The sequence below is a fragment of the Xiphophorus maculatus genome, chromosome 1 (assembly GCF_002775205.1).
Source record: "Xiphophorus maculatus strain JP 163 A chromosome 1, X_maculatus-5.0-male, whole genome shotgun sequence".
NCBI classification, from domain to species: Eukaryota; Metazoa; Chordata; class Actinopteri; order Cyprinodontiformes; family Poeciliidae; genus Xiphophorus; species Xiphophorus maculatus.
The window spans coordinates 14,971,615-14,987,687 of record NC_036443.1 but is presented as its reverse complement, the minus strand read 5'-3'; the positions used below and the strand labels follow the sequence as shown (position 1 = coordinate 14,987,687).

General features: G+C 39.4%; 2 protein-coding genes across 2 annotated transcripts; one reads left to right on the top strand and one right to left on the bottom strand.

Annotated features, from left to right (window-relative positions):
* Window positions 1-40: 40 nt before the first annotated feature.
* smc1a (structural maintenance of chromosomes 1A) lies at window positions 41-11,021 on the bottom strand. The gene is made up of 26 exons (XM_005801367.3): window positions 10,624-11,021; window positions 9,675-9,863; window positions 9,354-9,466; window positions 8,928-9,131; window positions 7,935-8,173; window positions 7,575-7,833; window positions 7,154-7,294; window positions 6,971-7,053; window positions 6,759-6,858; window positions 5,464-5,571; window positions 5,181-5,366; window positions 4,596-4,775; window positions 4,365-4,511; window positions 4,127-4,264; window positions 3,909-4,025; window positions 3,717-3,823; window positions 3,506-3,647; window positions 3,276-3,421; window positions 3,038-3,191; window positions 2,836-2,943; window positions 2,415-2,571; window positions 2,151-2,305; window positions 1,764-1,915; window positions 1,536-1,605; window positions 1,343-1,453; window positions 41-787 (listed from the first exon to the last, which is right to left on the bottom strand). The coding sequence occupies exons 1-26, from the start codon at window positions 10,730-10,732 to the stop codon at window positions 707-709; spliced, it is 3,696 nt and encodes a 1,231-aa protein (XP_005801424.1). The 5' UTR covers window positions 10,733-11,021; the 3' UTR covers window positions 41-706.
* Window positions 11,022-11,240: 219 nt separating this feature from the next.
* On the top strand, window positions 11,241-15,404 carry ribc1 (RIB43A domain with coiled-coils 1). Its single transcript, XM_005801418.2, has 8 exons — window positions 11,241-11,330; window positions 11,879-12,099; window positions 12,352-12,557; window positions 12,656-12,770; window positions 13,047-13,165; window positions 14,517-14,753; window positions 14,958-15,124; window positions 15,281-15,404. The coding sequence occupies exons 2-8, from the start codon at window positions 11,901-11,903 to the stop codon at window positions 15,360-15,362; spliced, it is 1,125 nt and encodes a 374-aa protein (XP_005801475.1). The 5' UTR covers window positions 11,241-11,330; window positions 11,879-11,900; the 3' UTR covers window positions 15,363-15,404.
* The last annotated feature ends 669 nt before the right edge of the window (window positions 15,405-16,073 follow it).

Here is a 16,073-nt window from a genome sequence, read left to right as displayed (position 1 = left end):
GATTGTTAACAGCACATTAATACGTACAAAGATGAATGCACATGATTTCACTTTAGATTTATTAAAGCAAAGCCAACCAAACAGACATAATCATCTTATTCATGCTGAAGTGGTTTCAGGTGATACTCCAACTTATCAGGTACTTTTGACATAATAATATTAAGTCAGGTTTCAAAAAGCTTTGAAATCTTCCTATAGCACTTTAAGCTGCAGCCATTTTTACTGCTTTATTTAGTTATCACACAGGGAATCCGTCCACCACACAACTAAACACTCCTGATTGAGCTTTTAAAAAAAGTTGCACATATAAAATGTAATTTGCTTTTAAGCACACAGAGGACAGGCAAAGGCTTTAAGCAAACAAACTGAGAGCCATAAGCGGTATAAAAAAGGAACTTGCTTATTTTAAAGGCTTTTCATTAACTGGTTAGTATAAATCCTACAGTTCACTAAAAAGCTTTGAGTCTCCTTTTACTTTATCATAATTCACTACAATAATGAACAATAATGGTCAAATTCAGAGAGGGTTGTTTCCATTAAATGTACAGAAATCTTAGGTTTTACTACAAAAAAACACATCCCAGCAAGAAAAGGTTTCATGAATGACTAAACTATATAAAAAATACAACAAAAGAAAAACAGAAAACTGAAGACTTACTGAATACATGATCTGTAACTATATAGAACAGTACTGAACAGGCTCTTGTTACTCATTTGGATTCGGGTTGGCATCAGGATACTGCGACAGGTCAAAGGTGAGAACTTTGCTGATAACACAATCTCCTTGCTGTGAAATAGAGAACAAGAATCGCTTTAATTTCTTCAAGTAATCACTTAAATGTCATAGATACTCCAAAAATAAACGGTTTCTTTATTTCAGTCCTGCCAACTTGTTAAATAAAAACTCTATGGAGGGCAAAAATGCTCAGCAGAAACCTGATGAGGCTGGACATCCTGTTGCTGCAAAGTACAATTAGCATTTGTTTTATATCACGGCATCTAATTGTGTGTGTGACTATTTATGAAATTAAGCCATTTTAATGTTCCCAGTCATTTTTGATTATCTGATTTATTTTGGGGGGTTTTTGAACAGCAAAATAAATCTAAAAAAATCACCATTTACAAAACATTTATCTATCACAACTTTTACTGTTATTGTTGAAAGAAATAATCCCATGTCATCCTAATATGGTCCAGTTCAAGTTACAATTCTAAATGTTAGAGAAACATATCAAAGCGAGTCACAATGTCAAAGCTTAATGTTTTGGGGGTTTTATCATATATCATATCTACAAAGTGTCAGTGTTGTAATGTTTGATGGTCAGTGAAAAGGGAAACCTACCTCTGGATAAACGCCTATAAGAGAGTCAGCCTTGGTGTAGAACTCCTCCTTCAGAGAAATGACAATAGCTTGGAAGTTTTGTACTGACTGGTCTTTGATGTAATTGGCCACCTTGAGAAGAAAGAATAGATATATATATTTTAATCACAAGCATCACTGATGAAAAGTCTGCGACAGTGAAATCTGAACGCACTTTGCCAATATTAGTGTTGTCCAGAGCGGCATCGATCTCATCCAGGACGAAGAACGGCGCCGGTTTGTAGCTGCAAGGACGCAGAAGAGATGTTAAAGACGTGGACAGAATCTACTTTCATCCAGGTACCAAAAATATTTAAATATCACAAACACACCAAGCAGGATTCACCATGCTCGTTATTTAATAAAGATTAAAACGTCCGCTTGTGTTGCTTTTTTGTCAGACCTGTGGATAGCAAAAAGCAGAGCCAGGGCAGCAACCGTCTTCTCTCCTCCAGACAGGTTATCCATGGGTCTGAACCTTTTCCCTGGCGCCACACAGTTATAATTGATACCATCCAGATACGGTTCCTCTGGGTTTTCTGGACCCAGAAAAGCCTGCAAAACACCAAGAGTGGTTCAGATCTCAGACTAACTAGTCACCAGCCAAAATATATATTTTTTTTGTGCAGGACAATGAGTGGCATTAAATATTGTTGTCCTATTAAGAAAGATAATCAACCAGCAGGAAGTTAAGAGCTGGGTTGTCTCGTACTCTACAACAGTAAATGTGACTGATCAATAATAAAATCTTTACTGCATTGATTTTGCTCCAGTAAAAGCTAAAACACACCTGGGCGCTGCTGTTGCGTGACAGAGCTTTGTAGATCTCATCGATGTTGGTGGCCACAGAGTCGAAGCAGGTATTAAAACGATCAAACCTCTCTTTCTTGATCTGCTCGAAGGCTTGCTTTGCCTTTTTGGCTCTCTTACGAGCGGCCTCAAACTCTGAAATCAAAAAGGTAAAATCATCAGAAAGAGTTCATTTTAGACCATTCTAGGAATCTCTTCCTCTGGTCTTGTCTCCACTTCGTCAACGATGATCATGTCCTCTCACCATCACTGGTCTCCTGGAACTTGTCCCTGACGCTCTCCAGTTTTTCCATGGCCTTCATGTTGGGAGCGCTGATCCTCTGCAGGATGCTCTGCTGCTCGTTCAGACGCTGCTGCAGTGTGTTTGTCTCCGCTTTTATCTCCTCTTCTGACAATGCATCCTATAGGAAATTACAGAGGTGCAATTGGCTTATTTTTTTATTTTAATAACTGAAATATTACATGTCTTTTATAAAAAATAAAAAAACAGCTCTACACGATGGTTTGAAAAGTAGTAAGCTTCTAAAAGCTTAGCAGATAAAAGTGATTTACCCTGAGAAATCTATGCAACATTTTTTTCCAGAGTGGGAACTGCTTTAATATAAAGTACAGGAAGTTCTTATGGTTTGAAAAGATGAATCTCTTGAATTATTTGGAGCATCTACCTTCAGATCTTCAGACAAGTTGCTGTAGTCGATTTCTATTAGAGCTTCTTTAGCCAGAACGCTGCTGGACGTCCTCTGACTGCTGGAGTCATCTGTCTGGGAGCTCCCCTACAACAGCAAGAAATAACTTCAATTTCTTTTCAAGTCCTGATTAAAAAAAAGCCGGTGCATAAAAGCAAACATCTTTGCCATGTCCTCGTACTTCTCCCTGGCTGATATCGTCCATGGTTCCAGAGCGAAGCGGCAGCCTGATGTCCTGCATTTTGCAGGCCTGCAGCAGGTTGTGGCGGTCACTGCGCTTCTGCTCCAGTTTGGTCTCGATAGCAGTGACCTCCTTCTGGAGCTGGGTCAGCTCTCTGGAAGGCAACAAACAGGCCAAATAGATTTAGAAAATACACACTAAAACATTTTATTTAATCTTGGTTTTAGTCAGCACTGACTTGTTAGCGCCTCCCAGTTTTTTGCGAATCTCCTCCATTTCGTGGTTTTTATCGTTGACTTCAGATTTCTTGGTGAGATGTTGGTTCTTCAGGTCCTGCAGCTGGGCCATCGTCTCATCAATGATTTTCATGTGTCTGTGCTCCTCCTAAGTAAAACCACCGATCACATTCGTCTTGATTTCAAGCTAAATATTAAACCATTAATGCTGACTTTGAATATATTTTTGGACCTTCTTAAGGCGCTCTATCTCAGCCTCATCTTTCTTAACAGTTTGCTCCCACATCATGACTTTCTCCTGGTCCTCCTTCAGCTGGTTCTTCTCATAGTCCACCTGGATTCCCAGACGGGTCTTCTGGGTCTCAAACTCAAGACTGAAATTAAACGACAAGAGTCAAAAAAATGTTTTGCTACCAGAGAAGTGACTTAAACTCTATACTGACCGCTTCTTTGCGATTTCATTCTGCCTCTTCACTTTCTCCTCCTCAAATTCTCGGATGTTTCTCACTCCGATCTCCTTACAGAATTCAACAAACACCTCGTCCTCCACCTACAAGACAAACTCAGCCGTTAAAACTACAGAGAATCGTATGTAAAGCCGGTTTCAAGCGGGCTGTGCGTTCAGTCAGTCTCACTAGGTTCATGCGATCTCGGAGGTCAGTGATCTCTCGCTCACGGGACTGGATAATCCTCTTGATGTCATTGATGCGAGGGCCAAAATTTGCAAGTTCACTCTCAAGTTTAGATTTCTCCTGCAAACAAGAAATCAAACAAACAAACAAAAAAACCACTTTAAAACCAACAATCACTACTCAAAAATCCCAAAAGACAAAAGAAGAGGCTCGGGTTGTACCTGCATGTTGAGGGAGAGGTGCCTGGTTTTGGTTTGCTCCAGGTCGCTCTGGGAGTATTTGAGTCTCATCTGCAGGCCGTGTGCCTGAGACTGCACCTGACGCAGTTCTGCCTCCTTCCTCTTTGCCTTCATTTGCTCCTGCAAAGAAATTCCGAAAGTGATTTACGCTAAAACAAACCGCAAGGTATAAATGAACTAAATAGGCAATCAAATTCTTGACTTCTTCTGAGTTGGTTACCTTTAGCTCCTCTGTAAGTTTTTCCTTCTTCTCCTTCAGTTTGTCCACCGCCTTCTCGTCCCAGCGTCTGGCCTTGGCCTTCAGGTCGCTGGCTCCTCCGGAGATGACCCCTGACTTCTGGAACAACGTGCCATCCAGGGCTACAGTCTGGACACAGGATAATAAAGACACATCAGCACACTAACATCTTAAAATATCAACAGTTTTCTCATCCCAAACCAGGTTAATCACCTTGTGTCTGTAAGGCCCTCCGAAAGCGATCCTTCGTGCGTCCTCGACATTCTCACAAACCAAAGCGTTGCCGCAAGCGTACTGGAGGGCTTTTTTGATGTGTGGCGGCTCGTAGCGGATCACATCGATCACCAGCTTGGCCCCGCGCAACTCTCTCAGCTTTTCATCTGTTGGTTTGACCTTAATGGAAAAAAGGTTTTCTGCTCATTGGGTGATCAATATGAATGATAATTACCCTCAAAATTGCTGCTAAATCAGCGGTTTCCAACTCCAGTTTTCAAGGGCTACTGTCCTGAAACTTTTAGATGCCCCCTGTTCTACACACCAGAATCATACTAATAGCTCATCATCAGCACTCAGACGAATCTGATAATATGCTGAAGAGATAATTCAACCCATTCATTCAGGTGTGTTGGAACAGGGAGACATCTAAAAGTCGCAGGACAGTGTCAGTGCGGACTAGAGATCTCTGTTCTGAATCTTTGAAAATGTACTTATTTCTAGTCCAAAATAAAATCTTTATTTTCAGTACTTTCCATTCTAATTACTTTTTCCTTGAGGTGTTATCTGTAGTGTAATATTCACCTCAAGATAGTCAAGAGGAAGGAAGGTCTCAGGCTCTCCTCTCTGCTCCTTGATGTACTGAATGCAGTCTCGGCCGGTTTTCTCTGAGTCGACGATGATGGCATCCATGTTCTTGCCCAACACTTTAGTAACAGCAATCTGATATTTCTTCTGAGTGGGCTGGCACAGGTCGATCAGGCGGCCGTACTGAAAACACAACAGCAGGTTGTTGCATTCAAATATGTTGTCCAATGTATTCAATGTTTTGGACAACATGGGTTGATTTTGTACATTAGTAACTTACCACAGATCCGGGGTAAAGTCTCTTGATGCTCTCCATGATTTCTGCCTTGCGCTGCTGTCGACTGTTCTCCTGTCTGTCGATCCTGGCATCTCCCAGCTGCTCCATCACCTGAAGCAAATGTTAAGTGGTCAGTCCCATCCCGTCCCGCTTTTCATGTCAATCCAGACCACACAAAATATTTATTAAATGGGAGAAGTGGAGTTTTGTTGTGGTTACTTGCACACACACAAAAAAAGCTGTGCTCTATTCTGTGGAGCTGAAAATATTTCTACTTTTACTCCTCCGGTTACATATGGGACTTTGGGAAAACGCACCACTGGTGTGGCTATCCATATAATTTTGTACATAGCTTGTTTTAAGGAATTGCAACTGACAAAGTTTTAAAAAATAATAAAAACAACAAAATAAAATCTGCTACATTAAGGAGAACTTGTGTATAGTTTTACTCATTTTTAATTACCGTATTTTCCAGACTATAGAGCGCATCTCACTATAAGCCGCATCTACAAAGTTTTTTTTTAAAAACTGGAAACGTTCATATATAAGCCGCACCAGACTAGAAGCAGCTGATATCTCCGCCGCTCTCGTCCTTAATAAATCTGCTGGATTTTTTAAGGACGCAGCCTCCGTCTCCAACGTCGAACTATGGATTCGTTCACGCCAAGCTTACGTGTAACGACTCTATTTCCCTCCTCTACTGCCAGATCGATAGTCCTCAACTTAAAAGCTGCATCATGAGAGCTTGAAGAAATTTCTCAATTGTGCCTGCTGCTAGCATGTGCTTGTTCTAAATGAAAATTAGTGCTTTTTTCTTTGATTTCAAATTTTGGATTAATTTAGGTTAAAGCTAAAAAAAACCAAAAAGTATCAGATCAGACAGGTATTTGTATACAAACACATTTATATAAAACATCTTTTAGAAAAAATATGAAATAAGCACTCACATATTGTACAAAATATTATACTTCAGAAAGAAGCAACATTTTGCCCATCCCAATGAAAAATCAACAGTATTTCAAATCAGCCTAAATTGGCCGAGACCCAAAACATTTAAAGACACCAGTGAGAAACAGGCAGTACACACTGGCGTAATGATCCACTTTTACTTTTTGATGCAAGATTCTTAAATGTACAGAGAAGAAAGCAGTTTTCTACAGTTAAGCTAAAGGAAGCCTGTAGTCAACCAAAAGAAAAAAGATCAAAACATAACTTCAAAAAAAAATACAGAAGATTAAAAATGTGAATATGTTCAATGAGTAAAGCCAACACTGCTCTGTCTTTTCTGTTTTAGTTACCTGATTAAGCTCCATGTTTATTTCATCAATCCTCCTCTTGGCCATCTCTACTTCCTCTGTCAACTCCTCCTCCATGCGCTTCTGCTCATCAAGTGACTGTCTGAAGTTTAGCAATATAGAAATGTATGAGTGAAGGAGTAAAATAAATCATACTAACAGCTCAATGAACTGCAGGAATCTGCTGAGAGAGAGCAAATATACCAGCGACTTACCTGCTGGTGGCGATGTAGTCCTCTAGCTTCTCAATACGCTTCTGGTTTTCCTCTATTTCACGAATCTTCTGCTTGATTTTGGCCTGAGAAATAAGGAGACATTTGCAGAGTTGCATTAGTTCCTATGCAAATCTTTTTTTATCTGAGATTAAAAAAAGCTGTTGTCACTTTTTTTTTTTTTACCTCTGTCTCCACTTTCTTCCTCTCCTCCAAATCAAGGCGGTCCTGGTCAGCCTTCTGGTCCCGGTTGAACTTCTCCAGTTCCTGGGCCAGAGTGGCAGCACGCTTACTGGCCTCCTCCTTCAGGCGATGGTACTGCTTCACCTAGGGGGAAGGAGGAAAAGAGAGTCAAGCCAATTCTTTTTTTCCTGAAAGAAAATAATGAGATCAATAACTTTAGAAAACATGTGCAAATTTCTTTTAAGAATGAGGCGATTAAATAAGGTGGAAGGGCAGAAATCATTTTTGTATTACATGTATTTAATCTGCTTCAAATGCTATAAAACGAATGTGAACAAACTTTTCATTTGCTAATGGCATCTACTGGTTTGACTGAAGTTTTATTGAATAAAAGGACTAAGGAAAGCTTTAAACCAAGTCAGACCTGGTTTTCCTCCAGTGTGAGGTCCTGGCCCTGGCTCTGAGCCTCCTCCTCCATTCTTTCCTCAAACTCCTGCTTCGCCAACTCCACCGCTCTCATCTCCTTATCCAGCTCATCCATGTCAGCTTTGCGCTTCTTGTACATCTTCTGGGCGTTCTGATGAGATTTTTTCGCAGCTTCGAGCTTTTTGATTTTGTGTGCCGTGTTCTCTTTGGCCTTGATATACTGAGGCCTCTTTTGATTCAGCTCAGAGTCTTTTTCTCTGCAAATAGAATGAAAATAATTATTTTGCACTGAATATTTTAGGGGTCAGGATCCAAGCATGCACACCCAGGAGGCTATCAGAACCACATGAGGACATACTTGATTTCTTTCTCGATGGTCTGCTGCTCCCTCATCAGCCTCCCCAACTCTTTCTTCTTGTCCTTCAGCTCCTCTTCAACGTGGTCCATCTTTTTACGGTCCTTATCAATTTCTTTATTCCGCTGGCCGAGCTCTTTGTTCAGTTTCTCGATCTCGACCTCATTGTGGTACAACTTGAAGAGCTGTAACTGTACACTGGCTCTGGCTACCTCGTCTTTAAGGCGTTGGTATCGCTCAGCCTGACAAGGACATCAAGAACAAGAGAGAAAATAATGTGATAAGCTTTGCAATCAATTTTTGTTTTTAGAACTTATTTAGGTTGAACTTTATGGCACATTTAGATTTGATTTGCAATAACAAAGGTGGTCTTGGAAGGAATGAAATATGCCAATCAGGCTTTCCCTAGTAGAAACATTTTTTGATTAATCATATGCAGATTTATTCACATTTTTTTCTCGCAGCACTTTATTTAACACATAAAAGAAAAATCTGCTGTAGGTCCTTAGAAGTTGTTCTGAATCCAACAGAAAATTAAGACATTCATTTGATTTTTACTGAACTCAAAAAAGTCAGATTGAAAATAGCCAAAGTTATTACATTTTATGCATTTAATTTTCTAAATTTGACCAGTTCAACCCTGATCAGTGAAAAGCAAAGGAAAACAGACCCATTTTGACCTCTAGTCAGCTGTTTGAGTGGTGTATCTCTATTTAAGATAATTACTTTCCAATGTCCTTGACAAGACTGGGCAGACAAGATTAGTCAGAATAAAAGCCATTCATTACAATTAGGAGAGGTAAAATACAATATTTAATTTTATCATTTAAAAAAAACTGAGTTTTATCTCTAAAACCTTACCCAATCAGGAACATAGAATAAAAATAACGTTCATAGGTCTTTATGCCAAGAGCAAATTGTAGACCTGGTCTAAAGTTGAGATATTAAAATATAAAATTTTGAACAATTCATCTCATTTTATTTCAAAGCGCTTACCTCCTCTTTCTCCTGCTTGGCTTCTTTGCGCTCCGCAGCAATGTTTTTCTTGCGGTGATAATTGAACTGTGTGTCTTCTTCTGCTTTCACCATCTCCTTCTTCCTGCGGTCATACTCTTGTGCCAACTCCCCAGAACGTGAGATCTCCTCAAACAGCGCCGTTCGCTCTTTGGGGTTCTTCATGGCAATGGACTCCACCGCCCCCTTTTGTGTAATAAAACAAAACAAAAAACTCAGGTGAATAAAAGCAGTTGCCCAAAGAATGAAAGACAAAAATATTACCGCACCATAGAAATATGGTGTTAGCCAGGGATGAAACACTTAATCTAATTCACTTATAATCAAGTAATACCAAATGTATGTTAGCTTTATACAAATGGTTTGCTACTGAAACACTGTGAAGGAAGAGATTCACTAAACACTTACCTGAAAGACAAGAAAGTTTCTGGCTTTGATCAGAATCCCAAGTTTTTCCAGCTCCTCGCTGTATTCAGGTAGCCCAACCACTTTATTGTTTATGCGGTACTCGGATGAGGCCCCTAAGACAAACCGTGTTCTTTAGTTACAAAGCAAACATGGTAGGAACAACACACATGTTGTTCTTATCAGAATTAGAACTGGTTAACTAGACAATATTTGTGATGTTGTTCAAACAGAAAGATATGTAATGACAAAAAGCTGTTTCTTTACTATAAATAATTCCAACAGACAGTATATCTTCTCAATTTGTACATAACGACTTCTTACCAATAATGACCCGTGTGAAGGAACGCTCCTCTCCGTTATCCTCTTGGTACACCATGCTGACAAATGCTCTGTTGGCAGCTGGCTTCCCCACAGGAGCTCCATGGATTAGATCCTTCAAAGTCTTGACACGCAGGTTACTCGTCTTTTCTGCCAACACAAAGCTGATGGCATCCATGAGGTTGGATTTACCTGCAATGAAATGCATTGAAATTGTAAGTTCTGTTTCCACACCCTAAATGAATTTCCTTTTGCTTCTCTTGTTTTCATTCATATTAATGCATCACAAAGTTAAAATCTTTCATAGCTGCCATTTTTGTCAGACCATGCTTGTATCTGAGGCTATCCAAAAAAAAATGCATTTGTTTGGAAAGATTTCTACATAGAATTGGTGGGGAGTAGTTTATAGGACAAGTAATGACATATGTAAAAGGCCCATAAGCTTTATATATTATAAACGGTTTATTGTGTTTATTATTAAATGTGTAACACACCTAGAAAGTCCCAAGAAATACAAAAGTAAAATGTATAGAAGAATTATCATCTCAACCTAACATAAAGCTGTATTGTTTTCTGATTAAGCAAAATATGCAATTTGTCCAGGAAATACTGTCATACTCAAAATAAAACAAATATTTCACAACTTTTTGTAAATCTCAGCGTTTTAGTAACATTCACAAAACTAAAGTGCATTAGAGTTCAATTTAACACCCTAATGCACCAACATGCCAGCCGACAAGCTGTTAAACAGATAACTACAACAATAATGAAGTGCAAAAATATTTAGTACCCGTATTACAAAATACACGCTCCAATGTTAGTAAAGTGTGTTACAATAAACCATGCCTAACTGCTACAAGAATAAACAGCACAACGAGATGACACCGTGTTTACCGTTAGCCAATGGTAGCAAACAGTTTACATTTTGCCTTAGCTCTCCATCATAACATACCCGATCCATTGGGTCCGATAATTGCCGTAAACTTGTGAAAGGGTCCGATGATTTGTCGTCCCTTGTACGACTTGAAGTTTTCTATCTCTATGAGTTTTAAGTAGCCCATTTTCCTTGTTAATGAGCTTATATTTGGATGAAAATCTGCACGGACAATGTTAGCTAATAATGCTAGCAGCCAGTCTGCAGCGAGCAACTTGTCTAACACAAACGATCTGAACTTGTAATTGAATGAACGCTCCTGCTCAACATGTAGCTCACTTGCACATAAGTTACATTATGAAGTACACGCAAAGTCTCTAACATAAAAACCGCGTAGAAAATCCTTGTCAAATTAAATCGGAACACTTGTAACAACAGAGCGCCATTTTACAATCCAACAGGAAAAGCTTAAGCGCGCGAGACTCGAAACCTCGCATTTTCTCGCGAGGTGGAGTTAAACTTAACGTAACCGTGCGTCACATACGTGAATGTTTGTGTTTGCTAATTACATTTAAAATATACAAAAATATTGTTACCTTTAAATTATGCCAATATATTTGTCAAATTACTTAAGTCTATTTTTAAGTTTAGAGAGACTTGTACAAAAAAAAGATGTTACCATGGTTACTAGGGCAGCCAAACCCAAACATAACATATTGACAGCAACAGCGTCCCGTTGATGTTAACTGTAATTTCCTACGTTTTATGCAGCTAGTATCTTACAGGTAAGAGTGAGGATATGGATTTATTAGTTCTTCTAAGAAATTTGAAATGTAATTTAAAAGCTTTCTACAAGAGAGACAGAGAAGCCAATTAATCTGGTTGTGTTTTTATCTTTATTTTCTGAATAAAGAAAAAGCATATTTTCATAAAAACTCCATGGGACAAAGACGACCTACAGTTTAACTTAAAGTGAAAAAGCTTTTTTATTTTTTACCTGCGGAGCCTGATGTGCCATTTGGCACTGGAAGTACTTCACCTTGTTCTAACATACTGTTTGTATTATCTACTGAAATAATAATTTAATTTAATAGTTTTTGTTTTGTTTTAAAAAAAAATTATTTGGAAAAGTGTTTCTTGTGATTGAATCTGGTAGTTAGTAATGATGTCATTTCTTTGTATTTTTTTATTATTATTTTAGCCTTTTTTTATGTCAACAGCCATTACCATCTATAATAACTCTTTGAAGAATTTGAATTAATATGAGTTACAACAACATCTTATTTCCCTTTGGGATCAATAAAGTAGTTATGAATTTAATTTCGTTTTTCAGAACCTGACTAGAAACCACAAAAATGTATAAAGTGGATTTGCCTGTTGATGATTCAAAAGACAAGGTCGTGGAGGCCCGAAGGTCTGCAGAAAGAGCTCGCAAAGCCCGATTCTTCAACCCTCGCCGGCGTGTGATAGGCCTTGACCTGGATGCTCTAAACCAGCAAGTCCTGGAAAATAAGTTCAAGCGAAGCTGTGAGAAACAACGAGACAGGGATTTCGGTAACTACAAACATTCTTCTATGTCATTTGCTTCTGTCAGACTGTCCAAGGGTAGCTGTGGCTACAATGTAGTAGCTTTCCACCATCGGTTTGTGTATGAATGGATAAAAGAGCTTTGGATTTGTCTGGACTAGACAAAGAGCTACACAACAACAGTTAATTTACCATTTATGAAGAAACTACACAATGATAAAATAACATTTTATCACTAATAAATACAGATCACTTGTATATTTTTTTAACTTATTTCAGATAACCTGAAGAGATACCAAGATGAAGTGGTTCTTCTGCAAGATAGTAATGAGAAAGAGAAGCGGAAAGCTTTGCAAAAGGACCTGACCCAGTTCTGGGATTCACAGCAGCAAATGAAGATCTCTCATGATGTTGAGGTGAAGGGGACGTACAACCTCACGGTTCCCGAAACTGAACTGGGGCCTTCCAGCATGTATGTATTTCAGGTAAGATTGACATAGGTGTGCTTGAACGAGCAACAGCAGTAAATCCAATGAAAGCGGGAAGTCACCTTGCTCTTTCTTTGTTTTTGTTTAATTTTCAGGGAGAAGATCGCGAACAGAAGGAAAGGGTGAAAGAGCAAATGAGACAAAAAGAAAAAGATTTGCAAGCACAAATGGATGATAAGAAAATGAGGGACAAGAGAGCGAAGCACAGAGGTGAACAGAGCGAAACATGAACATGCACACACAAACACACACGTTTACCGACGAGCAAAATTAATACAAGAGCTGCTATAAATCACACAAACGCGCTTCATGGTTTTCCGCACAAACAATCACATCTTCCCACACAGTCCTCTCTGCCAGGTGACTTTGATGAATGCTCATCCCGAAGTGCTGTGAAGCTGTGTGAGTGTGTGGCTTGAGACCTATTTTCAGTGGGTAATAGCTAATGCAGTTGTAAGAACAAATACATTTCCACACTCTTCACAGAGACGCTCTTGAACAAGCAGCTGGTGAATCAAGACCTAATGTGGGCCCAGCAGAATGCACTCGAAGAGGAGCGTAGGAAAGCTGCCCTCGTCTCACTCTCGAACGACAATCAAGCCTTGGTACGCAACAAACACACGAACGCTCACGCACCGTCGTTTGATGCAAATGTTTGAAGCCGAGCCCAGTGGGGATTCTAAGCTGTGACAGAGGTTTCTCGGCTGGGACTTTCAAATTAGAATTGCAAACTAAAAATGTTAAGTGATGCCTACACACACTTGACACAGGAGGGAGGCAGTCGCATTGTTTGGTACCAACCAACACGCACGGATGAACTAATATGATGTATGCATGGAATTGGTTGTTATTTGAAAGGCCCCTCTTAGTTGCTCCCTCATTTGCCTGAGAGCTCTTGTCTCAATTTCCCATTGAGTGAAATCCTTCTAAAGCCTTCAGGTCATGGCATTTTTCATGAAAATTATGTAGTTTTCCTAATAACCACTCATGTCGATGATTCACCAGCAAATTTATCTTCCTGAGAGGATCACTTGGGAGAAAATGCAGCATGCAGGTGCTTTTCAATGAATTAGAATGCTCTCAAAAGTTATTTGATTCAGTAATGTAATTCAAAATGTAAAACTTATTATATAATTTCACGCAAATTAATATATTTTTGTCAACCGTGGTGATTTTTTTTCCACAAATATTGAAAACCAGAAATTCTGTCATTCAGCAAACTAGAATATCACATAAAACCAATAAAATTATTAAAACGATTTTTAATGACAAAATGTCATGCTTTAGCCATGTTATGGCCTACATTATCATCCAGAAAACAGTTGTCCAGCAGACAGTTATTAACACCTACACATGGAGGGTAACAAAAAGTTACATGGAAGGAAAATACATTATACCGCAAGAAGGCTTTGCTCACACCTCCGAATCCTTGGACTCAAGCGTTCTCATCCACTCCCATGCCCTAAAGTGTATGAAGTCCTGCAATTACATGCTCCCAACATCGTGGGAAAAGTTTGGGAATGCCCCCTTCTTATTCCAAAATGTATCAGTGCACATAACAATGCCCATAAAGACATGGATGAAGGCGTTTGGTGTGGAAGAAATTGACTGTTCTGCACACCGGAGACCTATCCTCAAAGCAGTAACGTATCTTTGGTATGAATAAGAGTGAAGATTGTCAGACAGCCCTTCTCATCCAATACCAGTGTTTGACCTTACAAATGCATTTATGCAAGATTGGTCAAAAATTCTCATTAAAACACATCATTCCTTGATGAAAGCTTTCAAACAACAGCTAAAGTTGTTATAGCTGCAAAGGTTTGTGGCTATCAAGCTTATGTGAGTAAACATTTTACAGGTTTATAAAGACTCCTGTCTTCTTTTTGTTTGTTTGTCGTAATCTATGAGATCTCGATGGGTCAGTGCTGAGGCCTCATCCTATGTTGTTCCACACAGGCTGAGGAGCGAGCTCTGAACCTCAGCGAGCAGCGTAGGAAGGAGGCGATGGATAATCTGATAGATATTTGGCACACCGGGACATCTGACATGTTGACAGAGTCTGCAGAGGCAGCAGAGACCCAATTGGGAGGAGGGAGACCACCGCATGTTCTGCCAGACAAGTGGAGGGGGATGAGCCTCAAACAGCTCAACAACTTCCACGAGCAGAGAGAGCAACAGCGCCTCGAGAGAAAGGTACTCCTGCAGTCCCAGTTACATGGTGTCACTTCCATAAATGCATGAGTCTCCACCCAGGCAGCGCACAGCATGAAAACCCATACATCCAGGGGAAGAACATGCAAAATTAGCTTTACATTAAATATTTGTTAGGTTTGCAACCAACTGCTTTAGAGCAATATATGCATAGTACACAACTTGTGGCACTCTTTTTGTTGATAGAAACAACTTGAGGCTGATAAGATTAGGGATGCAGCCTGGGACCTGCAGCTCCTGAAGATTTCCAAAACAGAAGAGGAGAAGGAACAGAGAATGGCAGAACTAAGAAGACAACAGAGAGTCCTGATGGACCAAGAAAACAAGCATCTGGCCAGACAGCAGCAGGCACAGTGAGCTCACATTTTTCACACACAGGCACACGCCCACACACACTTTTATCAGGTATATCAGGTTATAAATTGATAAATAATATGAAATGTATTATATAAATGAAAATCTTCTGGCCGTTTCTGCACACTGTTTGTACATTTCTGTTTCTGTTCCAGTCAGCACTATCTGAATACGGAGCTCTATACCAACAAACCCACCAGGGATTATTTTGACCAGTTTAACACGGGTTGCCGCTAACCAAGAACCCACCACCAGCTTGTCCCCTGTCAACAATTTACGTTTGTCAATAAAGGATTGAATGTTGTTAAACCAATGATTTTGTGTCCATTGTCTAACACTAGGGGGTGGTATAATTTCAAGAAGTTTATATTCCAATGATGACTGAATGGTTTTACACAAATTTTTGTAGGAACCTTCCAAATCTGTTTACATAATCCCCATGAAATTATGTATTTAATTCTGGACTGTGCCTCTAGGTTGCTGTGAAAAAGTATTTGCCGCCTTACTGATTTTGTTGGATAATATTTTTTTTGTTTTGGATTTCAAAATCAGCCAAAGATAACCTGAGTAAATAGGGAAAAAAATCAGTTTTCAAATTATGATTTTATTTAGTTATAATGTTATTCAAAGCAACCGCAGTCTGTCTCTATGTTTAAAGTAAAGAGGACACAAACGAACCCGGAACAACATGTTATGCACATGTTTCAGGTGAGCAAGGGAGAAAAAGAGCTAGACTGTTCTTCAGTGATCCAAAGTCTTCTTTTCAGATGAAAGTAAAATTTACATGTGATTTGGAAATCAAGGTCCCAGAGTTTGGAGGAAGAGTGGAGAGGCACAGCAGCATCCACATTGCTTGAAGCTCAATGTGAAATTTCCACAGCCAGTGATGGTTTGGGGTGTCATGTTCTCTGCTAGTTTCGGTCCACTGAGTTTTCTAAAGTCCACAGT